At 49.9% G+C, this 16,954-nt stretch overlaps 1 protein-coding gene across 2 annotated transcripts in view; it reads left to right on the top strand.

Annotated features, from left to right (window-relative positions):
• Positions 1–16,954, top strand: part of Pdxdc1 (pyridoxal dependent decarboxylase domain containing 1) — a 42,174-nt gene that overhangs the window by 23,586 nt on the left and 1,634 nt on the right. For both annotated transcript variants that reach the window (XM_048333292.1, XM_048333293.1), the window contains exons 9-22: positions 1,634–1,718; positions 2,261–2,309; positions 2,409–2,510; positions 4,594–4,719; positions 8,085–8,135; positions 11,008–11,071; positions 12,265–12,353; positions 13,082–13,187; positions 14,456–14,627; positions 14,942–15,060; positions 15,234–15,355; positions 15,981–16,073; positions 16,157–16,253; positions 16,645–16,749. In XM_048333292.1, coding sequence (XP_048189249.1) covers positions 1,634–1,718; positions 2,261–2,309; positions 2,409–2,510; positions 4,594–4,719; positions 8,085–8,135; positions 11,008–11,071; positions 12,265–12,353; positions 13,082–13,187; positions 14,456–14,627; positions 14,942–15,060; positions 15,234–15,355; positions 15,981–16,073; positions 16,157–16,253; positions 16,645–16,749 — 1,380 coding nt within the window. The remainder of the gene's footprint in view (positions 1–1,633; positions 1,719–2,260; positions 2,310–2,408; positions 2,511–4,593; positions 4,720–8,084; positions 8,136–11,007; positions 11,072–12,264; positions 12,354–13,081; positions 13,188–14,455; positions 14,628–14,941; positions 15,061–15,233; positions 15,356–15,980; positions 16,074–16,156; positions 16,254–16,644; positions 16,750–16,954) is intronic.

Below are 16,954 nucleotides of genomic sequence, written 5' to 3' on the forward strand. Positions count from 1 at the left end.
CATACATCTGAGTCTTTGATTTTGGATATCTGAGAAACTTAGCCTAAAAAGACCAACTCTTTAAAAATGTTCCACCTGGGTGCTGGTGGCTCATGCCTGGAGTCTTAGCTACACTAGAGGCTGAGCTCTGAGGATCATAGTTTGAAGCCAGCCTGGGCAGAAAAATCTGTGAGCCTCTTATCTCCAATTAACTGCTAGAAAACCAGAAATGGCACTGTGACTCAAGTGGTAGAGCACCCAGGTCATGAGTTCAAGCCCTGGGACTGGCAAAAAGAAAAAAGAAGTAGTGGTAAAACTATCTTTGTAGATGACATGATTGTATCGCTAGCAGGTCTTTAGTCAACTAATGAGAAGCTACTGGAATGAATTAAAACACTAAGAAAATGTGAGTGTAGAAGAGCTTCAGAAGATGCTTAACATCAGTGGTGATCATTAGGAAAATTCAAGTTAAGCCAGGTATGCTGGTATACACCTATAATCCTAGCTACTCAGTAAACAAAGATAGAAGGATCCTAAGTTCCAGGCCAACCCAGGCAAAGTTATTAAGACTTTATTTCAGGAACAAAAATACAAAAGGGTTGGGGTCCTGGCTCAAGCAGCAAAACACTGGCCTAGCATGCATGAAACCCTAGATTCAACTCCCTGTCCAAACACAGTGCAGTTTACCAAGGGTGATGGTGTAGTACATGCCTGTAATTCTAGCGCTGATGTGGGAGGCTGAGGCATGGAGATTGGGAGTTTGAGGCCAGCATAGACTACACAGAGAGACTTATCTCCAAATAAAAAAGAAAAGAAAAACATAATTTGAAAGTACAAGGCTGCGGATGTAGCTCAGTGGTGGGGCAATTGCCTTGAATGCAGGAGGCCTTGCACTAGTCTTCAGTATCACATAAAAAAGCAGTGAGATAACGTTAAAACTGAGGAAAGTAAAACAAACAAAAAAAAAGTGCCAAATTCTGGTGAACTGTTGTGTTACTGACGGGGATACAGGTAGTAGAGTCATGCTAGAAGACAGCTTGGCACTTCCTTACAAGGCTTCCACACTTACCACCGCGTTATCCATCAGTCTTCCACACCAAGAACTTGCACAAGTGTCAGTTGGCTGTTGTGTACCTGCTGTGGGGACTAAGCAGGGATGGGCACGTCCATCAGGAGGAATTGTGGAAGGCAGAGACAGAAAGTTCTGTGAGCTCTGGTTCCATGGATAAATTGTTAGTGACTGACAGAAACAAGTGCCGGGGGGTGGGGGGAAGCAGTGGGGCCCGCACAGAGCTGAGGAGGTGGGGAGAAGAGGGGCTGCCGTGGGGACAAGGATGCTTCAGGGAAGTAGAGGCAGCCTGTGTCCATACTGTGGGGTGGCTTGCACCATATCCTGAACTACACTTGTATACCAGTGGGTTTTATTGCATGTGAATTGTACTTCAATAAAGCAGTTCATTTCACAAAGAAAACACTTAAATACCCACCTATTGCCAGCAGGAAAACTACCGCTTCCTGTCTGACTTCGTGTGTTTGAAAGAAACACAGATCCACCTATGTTTAGTCACTTGCAGGACTCAGGGATTTTTTTTTTTTTTTTTTGGCTTACAAAGTTTGTTCCTTTGAATAGCCTTGCTTGTTTGGTTTATCATAGGAACAGCTGCAGTCGGACACACAGACAAGATTGGGCGATTGAGAGAGCTCTGTGAGCAGTATGGCATATGGCTTCACGTGGAAGGGTAGGTAGAGGTGAGGTTCTCAGTAAGAGGGGACCCCACTCTAGTGACAGTCATCTCCAAGGGCTCTTAGACCAAGGTAATAAAGTAGCTTAAGTTGATTAAAACAGATCTTACTGGTTCACATAACTAAAAAGACCAATGCCTAGCTGGTTTCCGGCAGTCATTCTGTCAACAGAATTGTCTGCATCAGTCCCAGAGCCACAAAAAAAAAAATGTCCTGGGAGCAGTTGCCACTAGCGCATCTAGGCCAAGTCCTGCTATCTTGTCTCTTCAAAAAGACAAACAGGAGTGGTGGCTCTGGAGAAACCAGCATATCTGGGTGCAGTATCTTAAGCAGGCAGGGACACCCTGATACATGTCCCGGTTAAAGTGCATCTGCAAGGGTTTCTTGGCTCCATAAATACTGTACCTCCTGTAGCTGGAGTGAGAACTAATATGGGGCTGTCAGCTCGCAGCTGGGCGTGGGGTTTTTCCTTTTGGACAGCACGCACTTAGTGAAGAACTAACACTGAGTACTTAGTTTCTGTAATTGTGTTTTCCAGGGTGAATCTGGCAACCTTGGCTCTAGGTTATGTCTCCTCGTCTGTGCTGGTATGTTGTGAGTCTTCACCAAATACTTTACAGTGGGGTGTGGGGAGTGGGTTTAGTGTACTCTGATCACGTGGTGACAAGTTGTTCTCCTTTGGGTAGGCTGCAACCAAATGCGACAGCATGACGCTGACTCCAGGCCCCTGGCTGGGGCTGCCTGCTGTCCCCGCAGTGACACTCTACAAGCATGATGACCCTGCCCTGGTGAGTGAGCTGCCTGGTGGGGTGGGGGTGGGAGTGGGGCCGAGGCCGGCGGGGGGGGGGGGGGGGCTGTTACCATTCATTACAGATCAATCAGACAAAGTCACAGCTTTCCTTCATCTCATTTCTTACACGAACCCATACTGGCTACTCTTTTGTTGTTGTTTGTTTATTCATCTCATGCTCCCCTAGTTGTATAAAGAACTTTCAGGACAGTTTATAACTGCATAATATTCCATCAAATATCACTCTTGTTTAGTCATGGTCATTTGTGAACTTTGATGATGTTTTCAAATTTCTGGAATAGAAGTTTGGATGAACGTCTTTCTGCTTCGCAAATTATTTCTTTAGAGTAGGTTCCCCAGAGTGAAATTCCTGACCCGTCCAGGCCACTAAAGCCTGTCTGTAATCCAAGAAACTTGGGAGGCAAAGATCTGAGGGGCAAGGGCTTAAGGCAAGCCTGGGCTAAAAAGAGTTCATGAGACACCACCTCAACTAGTAGCTGGGTGTGGTGGCACATGCCTGTTATCCCAGCTACAGGGGAGGCACAAGTAGAAGAGTCATATGCCAAGCCAGACCGAACATAAAGCCAGACTCTTCCATAAAAATAACGAATACCAGCCTGGGAATATGGCCTAGTGGTAGAGTGCTTGCCTCATATATGTGAAGCCCTGGGTTCGATTCCTCAGCACCATGTGTATAGAAAAAGCAGAAGGGTGCTAGCCTTGAGCAAAAAGAAGCCAGGGACAGTGCTCAGGCCCTGAATTCAAGCCCCAGGACTGGCAAAAATAAATAACCAGTACCAAATGGGATTGGAGGCATGGCACAACTGACAGAGCACCTGCCTCACAAGCCCAAGGCCCCGAGTTCAATAAGGTTTCTCATCTACATTGTTAAGAGGTGGCAATACAATGCTTTTCTTTTTCCTTTTTCAGTCAGTATCTCACTACAGCCCAGGCTAGCCCTAAATGCCATGGTTATCTTACCTCAGCTTCCTGCCTGCTGGTATTACAAGTATGCACTATCATACCCATCAAGCTATATATTATATATATATACATATATATATATATATATTTTTTTTTTACTGGTATTAGTAATCAAGCCTGTGGCCATGTACCTACGAGACAAGTACTACCACTGAGCTACAACCTGAGTCCTGGTGCATGTGTTTAAAATCCTAAATTCTGTTTGCTGTTAATAGAGGAGTTAGTGACAAGGTGATTACTGCTTGAACAATTGATGTCTAGCAGTTATAGATGAATGGATGGATGCTCAAGGTGAGGAACTGCTGTTTGCTTCACTGGGACTTTTTTGGCAGTACTTAAGTTTGAACCTTTGACTCACTAGATAAACACTATGCCAAATGAGCCACACCTTTAGGGCCTTTGCTTTATTTAATTCAGTCTTTAGATAGGGTCTTGTAGTTTTGTCCCAGCCAGCCTTGGACCATGGTTCTCTTACCTCAGACGCTTGCGTGGCTGGGATTGCAAGTGTGTGTCACCATGAGACAAGCTTGTTTTTTTGAGATAGGGCCTCTTTTTTCCTTTTGTGTTTGGCCTGAGCTGGTCCCAGGAACTGTGATCCTCCCCTATTTAGTTCCAGTGTAGCTCAAGAGGCTATCGCCTGAATTTTTTTTTTTTTTTGCCAGTCCTGGGCCTTGGACTCAGGGCCTGAGCACTGGCCTGGCTTCTTTTTGCTCAAGGCTAGCACTCTGCCACTTGAGCCACAGCGCCACTTCTGGCCATTTTCTGTACATGTGGTGCTGGGGAATCGAACCCAGGGCTTCAAGTATACGAGGCAAGCGCTCTTGCCACTAGGCCATATCCCCAGTCCCTATCTCCTGAATTTTTGAATCCAGATGTGGTCCATCTGGATTCTCATCCTGGAGTAGCTTTGCCATACCTTTCCCATGAGCCCTTGGACACTGCCAGGTCTCTGAACTGAGCTACAGTTGTTGGCAATCCGATGGTACACAGGCTGCATGCTGGGCGGGTATCCACCCCACACAGTGCCTCGTAAATGGTGGCAGCACTCTGAGGCTTCTCTGCTTTGACTAATGTACCCATACTGGACTTTATTTTAGACTTTAGTTGCCGGTCTTACATCAAATAAGCCAGCAGACAAACTCCGTGCCCTGCCTCTGTGGTTATCTTTACAATACTTGGGACTTGACGGCATCGTGGAAAGGATAAAGCACGCCTGTCAGCTGGTGAGTAGAGACCTTGGCGACGGCCACGGTTTCCATTTCTGCCTCATCCCTGGATTTACCACCTTATAACCAATCGCTGAATGCCTGTCCCGTATTCTTGTTTCTTGTTGCAAGTTCTGGAAGAGGTTGCTGACACCCAGCATTGTATATGGATGAAATCAAACCAAATGAAAGGGAATACCACTGTTAGCCAGGGTGGAGAAGTTAAGATGATTTCCAGAGAGGGGAGGAGGCAGAAAGGGGGGAATAGTGCTCCCCTTCCCTGACTAACCTGAATAAGGTGAAAGGTAGAATATGGGTGGCATGGATATTTTTTATTTTTATCTTGTGGCAGCATTGGGGTTAGATCTCAGGGCCTTATGCTTACTAGACAAGTGCTCTACCACTTGAACTGTGCCCAACCTTTTTTTGCTTCAGGTATTTTTCAGATAAGGTCTCAAACTTTTTACCTGGCTGGACTCACATGGCAGTCTTTCTGCCTATGCTTCCCAAGTAGCTGGGATCGGCATGCACCACCATACCTGGTTTGCCCTTTCAGATGGAGTCTTGTCAGCTTTTGCTTAGACTGACCTTGAACCTAGATCCTCCTTCCTCAGTCCCTCACATAACTGGAATTACCACTGCATGTCTTGCCTCTTCTTTCTTTCCTTCCACATTTGCATGAGGTTTTTGTGTTTGTTAGGTTGATTGGGTTTGGTTTGGGGTTGGCTTGGTTGGTTGATTGGTTATTTCTGTGGTACTGGGGTTTGGATTTGGGTCCACATACTGGCTAAGCTGTCACTTTCCAGCACATGCCATCATGCTCAGTTGGTTGAGATGGGTTCTTGCTAATTTTGTTAGGCTCGCCTTGAACCTCTAGCTTTTCAATCTTTGCCTACCAGATATCTAGACTTACAAACATGAGCCACTGCACCCAGCAACCCCGTCTATCCTCCCACCCTGTGTTTTGAGATAGGATCTCCAAACTGACCATGAACTTTTTTTTTTTTTTTTTGCCAGTCCTGGGGCTTGATCTCAGGGCCTGAGCACTGCCCCTGAGCTTCTTTTGCTCAATTCTAGCACTCTGCCACTTGGGCCACAGAGCTACTTCTGGCTTTTTCCATTAATGTGGTACTGAGAAATCGAACCCAGGCAAGTAGCTCTAGCACTAGGCCACATTCCCAGCCCCCGACCATGAACTTTTGATCTTTCTGCTTCAGCCTGCCCAGTGCTGCCATTAGAGGCATGTTGCACCATGCTCAGATTGCCCTGGATTTGTGACACAGTGGCTTGTGTTCCTAAATTTGAGGTTTCTGGGGACCTAATTCTAACTCTTCTTGCGTTCAGGATATTCTGATTGTGAGAAATGTATAGTTATCCTTTAGTATCTTGACCTGTTGGGTACTGAGTAATTCCAACGCCATCTTACTCATTATTCAGTGCCTGGGAGGGAGGGCCTGTTGCTCACACATGCGCCAACAAGAACACTTGTTTGTGCTTGCTTTTATAAGTGCACTCTCATCCCCTCCGTGAAGGCTCCACATTCAAGCCTCAAGCACCTCCCCTGCCTCTTGCTGTGCGATGGAGATCAGGTTTCAGCATCCAAACCACAGCTTTTAGAAAGCAGGAAGTTATGTTTATAGAGTGTGGGAGCTGAGCCTGCCCAAACTCTGCAGCATCTTGTACTGAGTCCCCTCTCCATGCTGCCTTAGTTGTCTGCCCTGCTAGGTAGCAATAAGTCACTAAAGAAGTTACTAAGGGTACCACCTGATCACCACCTAAGTTCTACATTCAGTCTCTCTTTAAATATGTTCTTGGGCTGAAGTTGTAGCTAAATGGCAAGACATGTTTAGTGTATGTAAAGCTCCAGGATCCGTCTCAGCACCTCAAAAAATGTTAAAATTTAAAATGTGGGTGTGTGCTTTTTGGGGAACTGGCACTTCCTAAGTGTCGTGTGTGTGTGTGTGTGTGTGTGTGTGTGTGTGTATTTTTTTGGTCATGTATATGGATGTATGTATTTATAACATACTATCTTTAAGTAGTTGTACAAAGGGGTTTCAATTCAACATATCAATTTATGAGCATAAGACATCTTGACCAATGTCCTTGACCAATGTCACCCCTTTCCAATTTTTATATATATTTAAGTAAATTATCACTTTCATAATTTTTCTAGCAATAGTTTTCTGGTCCACAACTTAGCTCTTTTTTATATTGAAGAATAATTTGAAGATTTGTGTTTACAAAAGCACAATAGTTATATTTTTAAATATATATATATATATACATATATATGCTGCTAGCTCATATCTTGATTTGCATCTTAGGAAAGAGAAGCATCTATTGCTGTAGTAACTTCGTCTACTTGGGGAAGGTTTGGGCACTCAAGGGAAAGCTTTCAATTCCCCTGGGCAGGAGGAGTGCAAGAAAATACTGATGACATTAACTGTGGCACCCCGGAGGCTGCCGCAGCCTGGGGCTCCTCTGCAAGTGAGAGCTGTGCCTGGTGTTGGCGCCTGCGTGGATGAACAGTGCCCACTTGGCTCGCTGCACTGGGCGGGCCCCACCACTAGGACGCCACAGTCCATCCTGCGCCATCCATTCCCCCTTCCTCCTCGCCTCTCTTGCAGAGGGGGGTGGCAGTTGGGGAGCACTTTGTTGGTGCCCAGCACCATGAAGCACATATATTGTGTCATTGGTTCCACAACTTCACCAGACAGAAGTTCCTCTGCTAAGGACATATGAAGAGTGGGGCGTCCTGGAGGCACTCTGTGTGTGTGTGTGCTGTTGTGGGTGTAGCCTGACTCCATGAGGCAGGTGATGGTTCTGGGCGCACCAGCGCTGAGGGACCGAGGAGCAGATGTGAGGGAGTGGTGAGGACGGTGGCTGTCATGCATGTCACTCACAGCGTATGTTGCTGAGCACCACTTGTGATTCTTTACAACAAATTGGCAGGGCACATCCTGCTACCCCCATTTTATAATTGAGAAAGTTGGAGCCCAGCAAACTTACAGAACTTGGTCAAGATTATAGCTGGAGCAGAGGGGAGGCCATGAGTCCAGGAGCACTGCTGCAGTGCTCAGCTGCCCTGTGCTTACATTTGCCCTCAGCAGCTTTCTCACAAGTAACATCAGTGACCTCCAGATAGCTCGTAGAACCTACACCTTTTGTTCTGGGTGATACCGAGTGGGGTTTGAAGTCAGGACCTTGTACATGCAATTGAAAGAAGGTCATTTGCAGATTTGAATTGCAAAAGTTGACATCCAGACTTAGAAATTCTCCAGCTACAGATGCCTGAGGTGTGTGTTTGAAGATCTGTAAAGGCCCTATATACTATATCGTGTTAATCTAATGAAATCATACGCGTGGTGTTTTGTCGTTTGCAGAGTCAGAGACTACAGGAAGGTTTGAAGAAGGTGGACTACATCAAAATCTTGGTATGCTATCCAATTTTCTGTTTTTGAAATAACTTTATTTTTGGCTTCAGTGACAGAATGGTTTCCTCTGGTGTGCTTCATCTCACTGGAGTAGCTCTAATAAAAGCAGTCTTTGGGATAAAACCATACAGTTGTTTAAATTCCTACAGTGCTTTCATAGAATCCATTTATCCTGCTAAAATTTAGAATTCTCATAGGTGTTGGTGGCATATATCTGAAATCCTTAATCCTTGTGTGCTGGAGACTGGGAAGATCAAGGTTCCAAACCAGACTAGGCAAAAAATAAAAATAAAAATCTGGGATCCTGTGTCAACAGGAGGAACTGGATGTGCTGGCATGTGTCTGGCATCCTAACTATGCTAGGAAGCTGGAAATGGGTAGATCACCATCAAAGCACAAGCCAGACAGAAAGCGAGATCCCATCTCAAAATAACCACTGCAGAATGGGCTGGGGCATGGCTCAGTGGTAGAGCACCTGCTTAGCATGTGTGTGGTCCCAAGTTCAAACCTAAGTACTGCCAAAGGGAAAAAAAACAAAACTGTACAACTCTGCAAAGATCTTACAAAGCACACAGCTTCACCTGCCCATCCACTTGCAACACCCATCACCCCTGTGAGACAAAAAAGCATGTGTCTCAGAGACACTGAATTACATTTTCTGAAACCCATGGAGGCAGGGATGAGGAGAGACAGATGGCCCTGCCCTTGTCTTCCTGGCTAATCCTCTTGAAACTCTAGGGAATGGGGATTCCACAGTGCCAACAAGCAGCTGAGTTTTCAGGAAATCCACAGGTTGGATTTTGATTTCAGTATGCACATTCAGTGTTTCAGTGTACAGTTGAGTTTATCGCAGCTTCTGTTTAGAGCACATTTAGAGTCTTGGCGCTGTTGCCTTCTGACTGGGACTCTGGAGCCAGGTGGCCCAGCTTCGAGCTGGAGAGAAGCTGGGAAGAGAGTGGGTCGTTGGAGCTGTAGAGGGCATGCTTGTGAATCAGGAGATCTGAGTTCTGCTCTCAGCAGTGTCACAGGATCACCCTGTGACTCTGAGTCATTTTTTAACTTCCTAAGGCTATGGGCTCAGCTGTCACACAGAAGTGCAATGGATGTGTAGACTGCGGGCACAGGCACCCCACGGGGGCCGGTGTGAGGGGGCTGCTGGGTCTCAGGCCCCGCGCTCCTCCCTCCCCACCTGCCTTGTGAAGCCCACTCGGACTCCTCCTGCTCATCCCTTTCTGCTTAGTCCTTTCTCCTGCCTCCTTCACCTCCTAAAGTAGCAGGGCCTCATGGTGCTAGTTATTCAGTTTTGTTTTTTGCAGTACCCAGGGCTTTGTGCATGGTAGGCAGGTGTTCTACTGAAGTTTGATCCCCTTGGTTTTTTTTTGAGGTGTGTGTGTGTGTGTGTGGGAGGGGGTCTTACTGTGCAGCCAGCACTGGCCTTGAACTTGAGATGCCTCTGTCTCTACTTCCCGGCATGAGGATTATAGGTGTGCATCATCATTCCTGGCAATCACCAGTTCTTCTGGAGCATCTTATATGAAGGCCAGGCATATGCCTGAGCTGCATGCCTTCTGGTGGCAAACCACGAGGTGTAGAGGCTGGTCAGCCACCTTCATGGGCAGCACTGCAGCCAGGGCTTGTGCAGTGCATCCTAGTGAACCTGCCTAGAACTGAGATTTTCACATGCTGTTCCTTTGACCCTCACCAAAGTCTCCTTTGTACTGCTTCTTCCTTCCCGGCTCCTAGTGCAGAGCCCTGGTGTTCGGCAGAAGTTTCATAGCTGGCCTTCCTGCCTTCCTCACCCGAGCTCAGGCGCTCCCATCCAAGTCAGCTCACCCCTGTCCCTCGTGGGGACATTGAAGTCCACCCTGGCCGCACTGCCCCGCCATGTGGCTGGCAGCCTACTCTGTCACCTTTCATTCTGGACTCACTGCTGTTATGTGAGCCCTGCCTGCAGTAGTTTAAATTGTCTTTAGTTACTATATTTAATCTAGATATTTAGTAGAAATTGATCATTTCTGTCTACCGAGTGAGCTGCTCAAACCCTAAGTTTATGTAAATAACACTGTAAATTATTTCTTCCACTCAAAGGCCTTGGGGACCAGAGGCCATGGAGAGAAAGGAGGAAAGACAGTCAGAATCTACTTAGAAGGCTGGCTCGTAGTTCATCCCACCATATCTTAATTGGCCATAGGGATGGCTGGATTATTTGTCACCTTTCCTGCCCACTGGGATTTCTCCAGTCGACTTAAATAATAAGTTCCTGCTCCTTTAAAGGCAGTAATCGTTTCATTTCTGTGGCTGTTAAACAGTGTTTCAGTGGCATTTTCGCATGGAGTCGGGCTGATTGGGTGGCAGCAGAGGGTGAGGGGAACAGCCTGGGTGGAAGGGCTCTAGAACCGGCACTTCCCAATGCTCTGAGATGGTCTGTCCTCTTGTCCTGGCTTTCTTCCCTCGGGCTGTGACACTGCTGTTGTTGAATGGCAGAAGGCTTCCCTACCCCGGAGCTGCGTCCTGCAGAAGCACCGCAGGCCTGCCAGGGGCAGCGCTGTCCAGCGAGTGGCCTCACCCCACAGCCACTGGCCGTGTGCGCCAGCACAGTGCAGAGCCTCTTCACGTCATGAGGTCACACTAAGTAGGGAGGTTCGTGTGTCATGTGTCTAGTACCCAACACAGGACGGAGCGAGTGCAGTTAGGATGGCATACCCAGTGCACAGGGTCTCTCACAGCGGGCTCAGTTGCTTCCACACATTTTGCCAAACCTTTGCTTTCTGCCATTCTCGCCACTGAATTGGAAAAACCCTTGAGCGTGCTGTCCGGGCACGCACCGGCCTCGGTGCACTCAGTAGGTAATGCCAGGCTTCTGTTTCTGCAGGTGGAAGATGAGCTCAGCTCTCCAGTCATCGTGTTCAGATTTTTCCAGGAATTACCAGGCTCAGGTAGGTGATTTTGGAAAAGGGTTTCTTTGGTATCCACGTCTACAGGCTTTTAATTTGGTAACATTTAAATAGTACAAAATAACTCATCTTTGATTTAAGCTTGATGTATTTTGAAGGAGGGAAGTGTTTGAAGGAATTCATCCTATGCAGGGGGGAGGCTTCCTGTGCGGAGGGCAGTGGGGCGGGAAGGGCTGGCGCGTGCTGGGGTGGCGGTGGTGCGTGGAAGGGTTGATGCTGGCACCATCCTGGCACCAGTACAAGGAGAGGAAGGAAGGTCACATAGTGCGAAAGGTTTTTGCTCAGATCTTACTTGAACTCCAGTCCTCCAGGCCTTAGCGTTTGCTCTAGTTTCCACCTCCCAATGCTGGAGGCGGCTGTGGGGCTTGAGATTCTTGGGCCGTAGTGCCCAGAGACATAGCTTCAGGAGCTTGGAGTTGTAGATTCAGGAGCTTGGAGCCTGGGAACCAAGTGTCACCACCAGATGACCACAGTCCACACCCAGATGACCACTGCTGCACTGGGCAGCAGGTGAGCTTGTAAACGGTGGCAGCCACCCACTCACAACCCACCCAGAGATCCCCTCCACACGCGGGGGCCCGTGCTTCCTCCTCCCACTTGCAGCTCAGCTCCCCTGCTTCCCACCGGCCCTCTTGCCTGCAGAGGGCTGGCTCCCTCGGTGGGTCCAGAGCCCTCAGTGATAAGGCAGGAGTTCATGGTTCACAGGAGTATCTCCCGGCCCCTCTGAAGGGGCCATGTTGGAGCCCTGACTCCTTTCAAGAAAGCAGCAGGACGGTGGGTTTTTTGGTCAGTTTGCTCAGCTAGGGTGTGAGCTCCAAGATGGCACAAACCCTGTCCGCTTTGATCTGGTGCGAGGAGGAAGCCGGACGCATGGCAAGGGAGGAGTCATGGCTGTGATGCTCAGGACCGCGGGCCCTGCCTGTAGACAGGTTAATTTACACTGGCTTTGATTTCCTCCTGGAATCCCATGAGAGCAAACTTTGTTTTTAAGGGAATGAAGAATTGTGATTCTCAGAATGCATTCAGAGGTAGAGTCGGTGAGACATTGACTGGTCAGATACGCCTTGGCATTAGGAATATAGGAGGCTGCTCACATGGGAATCTAAGTGAATTGGGGTTGGGTTATTTAACCTAGCCCTGTTTCTGAGCGTGAATCCCTCTGTGTTTGGCCTCAGATCCAGGGCTTAAAGCTGCCTTGGCACCCAACATGGCCCCTTCGGCAGTCGGCAGGGAGAGGCACTCCTGTGATGCCCTGAACCGCTGGGTAAGGATGGCGTGGTCTCCTGTTCCCTTCACTGCCTTGAACAGTCCCGACCTCACGCCTGGGTGACAGTGGGCATGGGTAGGCAGCTCTGGGCTGGGGGCCTGGAAAGGCTCTGGCCTTGTTCTGGCCTCCAGTCTGAATGGGATCCTATAGTCACCTGTGGCAACATCTGCCGTTTGCTCAGGCGACCATTTCCCTGCTGCCATGTCAGGCTGCAGGCACATCTTGCAGCTTCTTGAACATCAGTACAACATGGCATCAGTACCCACACTCAGCAGGGCAATGTGGCCAGAGGCACTGCGTTCAGGCAGCTTTAGGGGCGTTGAAGTAGCACCTCAAGTCCAAGCTTAAAGAGTGTCCTGCACAATGGGGCCCCAAGACTTTGCCAAATTGTGGTTGGTCCACACACATCTCAACTACACTCGCTCCGTCCTGTGTTGGGTCAGCCACGCAGCTGAGGGTTTACAGGGGCGGGGGGGGGGGGGCAGGGCTTATTAGAGTGTGCCACACAGACCTGCACAAGCGTCAGTTTGGAGGAATGCCCAGTACGTGTGTGGTGGGTTTTGGTTGGTGTGTGTCTTTCGACTTAATGCGTTTCGCACGCTTTCCTCTGTAGGCACTGAAGGGAGGCCGCTAGCTCCAGCAGTCGCGGTGGTCAGGGGAGTGGAGGGGGCGATGGGATGGGGGACACTGGCTGCGTGGCAGGAGCTGGGCACTTTTCCCTGCAGCTGGGAGAGCAGTTGAAACAGCTGGTGCCCGCCAGTGGCCTCACTGTCATGGATCTGGAGGCCGAGGGCATGTGTGTGCGGTTCAGCCCCTTGATGACAGCAGCAGGTAAGGACTGGGCTCCCCCCCCCCCAACTTTGTCCCGGGCAGAACTAACTGGCCATGCCCACTGAGGCCCAGGCCACTGAGTGATGGGCTTTGCTCTACCTTGCTCTTTCCTCTCTTTGGGGCTAAGTTGAGGCAAATCAGCATTGTGGTATAACTTCTCAGAAGTACAGTGAGGCTACTGGGGTTCCCGCGATCGCCCAGGACCATGGGTGTTGTCCCAGTTCTCACTCAAGTTGCACATGGAGCTTTCCCCAATGGAGCTTTCAAACCTAGCTGCTGCCAGCCATCCAACATGCGGTGCCTTGGATGCGGGATGAAGCCTGGCATCTGTTGTCTCGTAGCTCAGCACCATGCTCTGACACACAGAGATGAAGAGATAGTGGGGTGGGGTGGAGAGTTTTTGGGAGACATGGGGGGGCAGAATAAACATCTCCTGGTCCCCTGCAGGACCAGTGGTAAGGACATGCCTTCAGTTTTTACAGCTCCCTGGGGGTTGTAACAGGCCTGAAGGGTGTGGGCTTTTTATGAGAGGAAGCCTTCTCAGCCATATCACCACCTAGAGTAGGATTCTTGAACCCCAGGCTGCTTCCCCACTTCCTTATGCCACCGGTGTAACCACTCATGTGTGACAGATTTCATGGTGTCCTTAAATGTGTGTAGTTTGGGGTGTCAATTCTGTAACAAGCATCGTGGTGCATTCCTGTAATCCTAGCGCTAATGAGGCTAAGTCAGAAGGACTTAAGTTTGAGGCCAGCTTGAGCTACATAGGAAGACTGTCTCAAAAAACAAAACACTGGAAAAAAAATGATAAAAATCAGTGTTTGATTTTTTAGTGAGGTGACTTATTTTTAGAACACATTTGGTTCTTTTTCCTAAGGTGTCTTTCAGCATTTGTTAGGAAGATATTTTCTCAAACATATGCAAGTTAGGACACACAGGCGTTTGTCTTCAAAGGCCCCTACAGCTAGGACACCCCCGAGAGCAGCGGTGGGGGAGATAGCGGTGCAGCCCTGCTTCTCGGCCCTGACCCGACTAGGCATGGCCCAGACACAAGTTGGCCCCACACTTCTTCCCACCCTCTTAGAGATGCTGGGTTCCCTTTTAACCTCTGAGAGGATTCTTGGGGTAAGAACTGGATTTCTCCGAGCACTCCATTGGACGTTCTATCTACAGCAGCCTCTGCTGTGGTTCAGTCTTCCATGGTGGGTGGGGCGCCCCCACTCCAGCCACTCCCTACACCACCCTCAACATTCTCTCTGGGTTTGCAGCATTAGGGACCCGAGCAGAGGATGTGGACCAGCTGGTCACCTGCATCGAGAGCAAGCTGCCGGTGCTGACCTGCACGCTGCAGTTGCGGGAGGAGTTCAAGCAGGAGGTGGAGGCTGCCGCAGGCCTCCTCCATGTTGATGACCCCAACTGGCCTGGGATAGGGGTTGTCAGGTAAGGGCGTGCTTAGCAACCCAGAGCGCTGGAGTCACAGCAGAGCCATCCGTGGAGGATTCAGCTACACATCTGGCCATTTACAGAGGCCCGAGCTGGGCGGGCAAGCTGCCCCAGCATAGGGCTCGGTGAGGCAGCTGTGGTCTGGTCTGCTCTGGTCTGCGTGTGCACGGGCACCACACACAGCACAGTCCTGAAGGTTTTCCGTCCACACTCCATCCTTAGTGCTCCTTGCCCTCACTTCTGAGCTCTGCCCGCTGCCCGTAGTCCTGATGATCTCTAGATTGAAGTACTGAGGTTTGATTCTATTTCAGGTATGAACACGCGAATGATGATAAGAGCAGCTTGAAGTCAGATCCAGAGGGGGATAAAATCCATGCTGGACTCCTGAAAAAGTTAAATGAATTGGAATCTGACCTTACATTTAAAATGGGTAATTATGCTTACAAGTCAGCTTCCACCCCTGAAAGAGCCAGAGCCTAGGCTTTGCATGCAGGTGAAGGTGTCATTCTCCTAGGCCACCAGCTCCCCTGCTCCATGTCCCACACCCCTCCCCCCTCCCTGGGGACAGGATGTGAGGCCACGCTCACCTGTGTCCTCGCACAGGCCCCGAGTACAGAAGCATGAAGAGCTGCATTTACATTGGCATGGCGAGCGACGATGTGGACGTGTCTGAGCTGGTGGAGACCATCGCCGTCACGGCCCGGGAGATTGAGGAAAACTCAAGGGTCTGTGAAACCAGTTGGTATTTCCTGCCTGTTCTGGGCTTTGCGGGGCTGCCTAGGTGGGGCTGGAGAGGCAGATGCCACCCTCCGGAGTGCCTGCTCCTTTCATCCTTTCTCTGGTGGTGTCCCTCTTTCCTGTCGCGCTCAGTGAGGTCACTGCGCAGTGCTGCGCTTGCCAGGGAGGCGGGGCCTCTGCTGCGTGCTGGGCTCTTCCTCAAAGGAGCTGGGGCTTGAGGACTTACTTCCTACTGGAGATGCGCCTGCTTGTTGGCAGGGTGGCACAGAATCTCCAAACCAATGGTGTCTGAGAGGAGACACATGTGACATATGGTGGGGTGGGTGGGAAGGAGGAAGCTGAGGAACAGCGGTCCTCACTGTGGTGGAAGTCTCACACTAGACTGTTTCTGCCTCTTTACCCACCATTGATAAGATAGTTGTAGGTAGCTCTTTTCCCCGTTCGAGCCCAGTGAGGCCACAGTGAGGCTGCCCGGCCTCTACCAGCATTCTCTCTGGTTTGACTTTGACTCTGGCATTTAAATACAGAATCCCGTTTACTGCATCTCCAATGCTGTTAAAATTTTTCTAGGCGAGAAGCTGGGACAAATAACAGTTTCTTAATCTCCCTTAGCTTCTGGAAAACATGACAGAAGTTGTTCGGAAAGGAATTCAGGAAGCTCAGGTTCAGCTGCAGAAGGCCAACGAGGAGCGGCTTCTGGAGGAGGTGAGGCTGCCCGGGCTGGGCTGGGGGCTGGGGGTGGCCAGGAGGCCCGGCGCGGGGTCCCAAGCGAACATTCTGTCTTCCAGGGAGTGCTGCGACAGATCCCTGTGGTAGGGTCGGTGCTGAACTGGTTTTCTCCAGTCCAAACTTCACAGAAGGGAAGAACCTTTAACCTAACTGCAGGTAGGACCGGCAGGCCCTTCGCCCCCTGTCCGGACAGCTCTGCTGCCTCTGGGTTGACAGATAACATCCGCCTGGGGCTGGGTTGCTCTTCCTTGAGGTCCTCACGAGTGCGCTGCGCAGCCAGAGGCTGTGCTGGAGCAGCACAGCCAAAAAGGGGACTGCTTCCAGTTGCTGGGATTTGGGGAAGATACACAAGTTCCATCAAGGAAAGGGTTCCCAGACCTGAGGCCCTTCCTGACTCCTTCCACGAGGATTGGGTTTTCAGGCTGCCAGGTCTTGGCCCGGAGCAGAGGCACGTGTTCCTCAGCCTCGTCCAGCTCCCCACCAGGGGGTGGCAAGCTGAGTGCCGGGCAGCCAGGAGTGTGTGCCCATGCCTCTCTTTCCCTGTCAGGCTCTCTGGAGTCCACAGAACACACGTATGTCTACAAGGTGCAGGGGACGGGAGTGACGCCACCCCCAACCCCCTCGGGAGCCCGCAGCAAACCCAGACCTCCAGGTACATGACCTCTCCTTGGCCTCATTTCTTAGCATTATCGCTGCAGCCTGGACCCCCGTGCCAACAGGTCTCCTGCTCTCTGCTTCCTTCCTTCTCTGGGTTCTTTACCTGAAGTCCTGTTTGTCTTCACAGCAGCCTAGCCATCGCTGGCCTTGCAAATGGCCATTCTTTCTTCTTGAGACTGAATCCCCACCTAGAGCCTCAG

Source organism: Perognathus longimembris, chromosome 23 (genome assembly GCF_023159225.1).
Source record: "Perognathus longimembris pacificus isolate PPM17 chromosome 23, ASM2315922v1, whole genome shotgun sequence".
In the NCBI taxonomy this organism is placed as follows: Eukaryota; Metazoa; Chordata; class Mammalia; order Rodentia; family Heteromyidae; genus Perognathus; species Perognathus longimembris.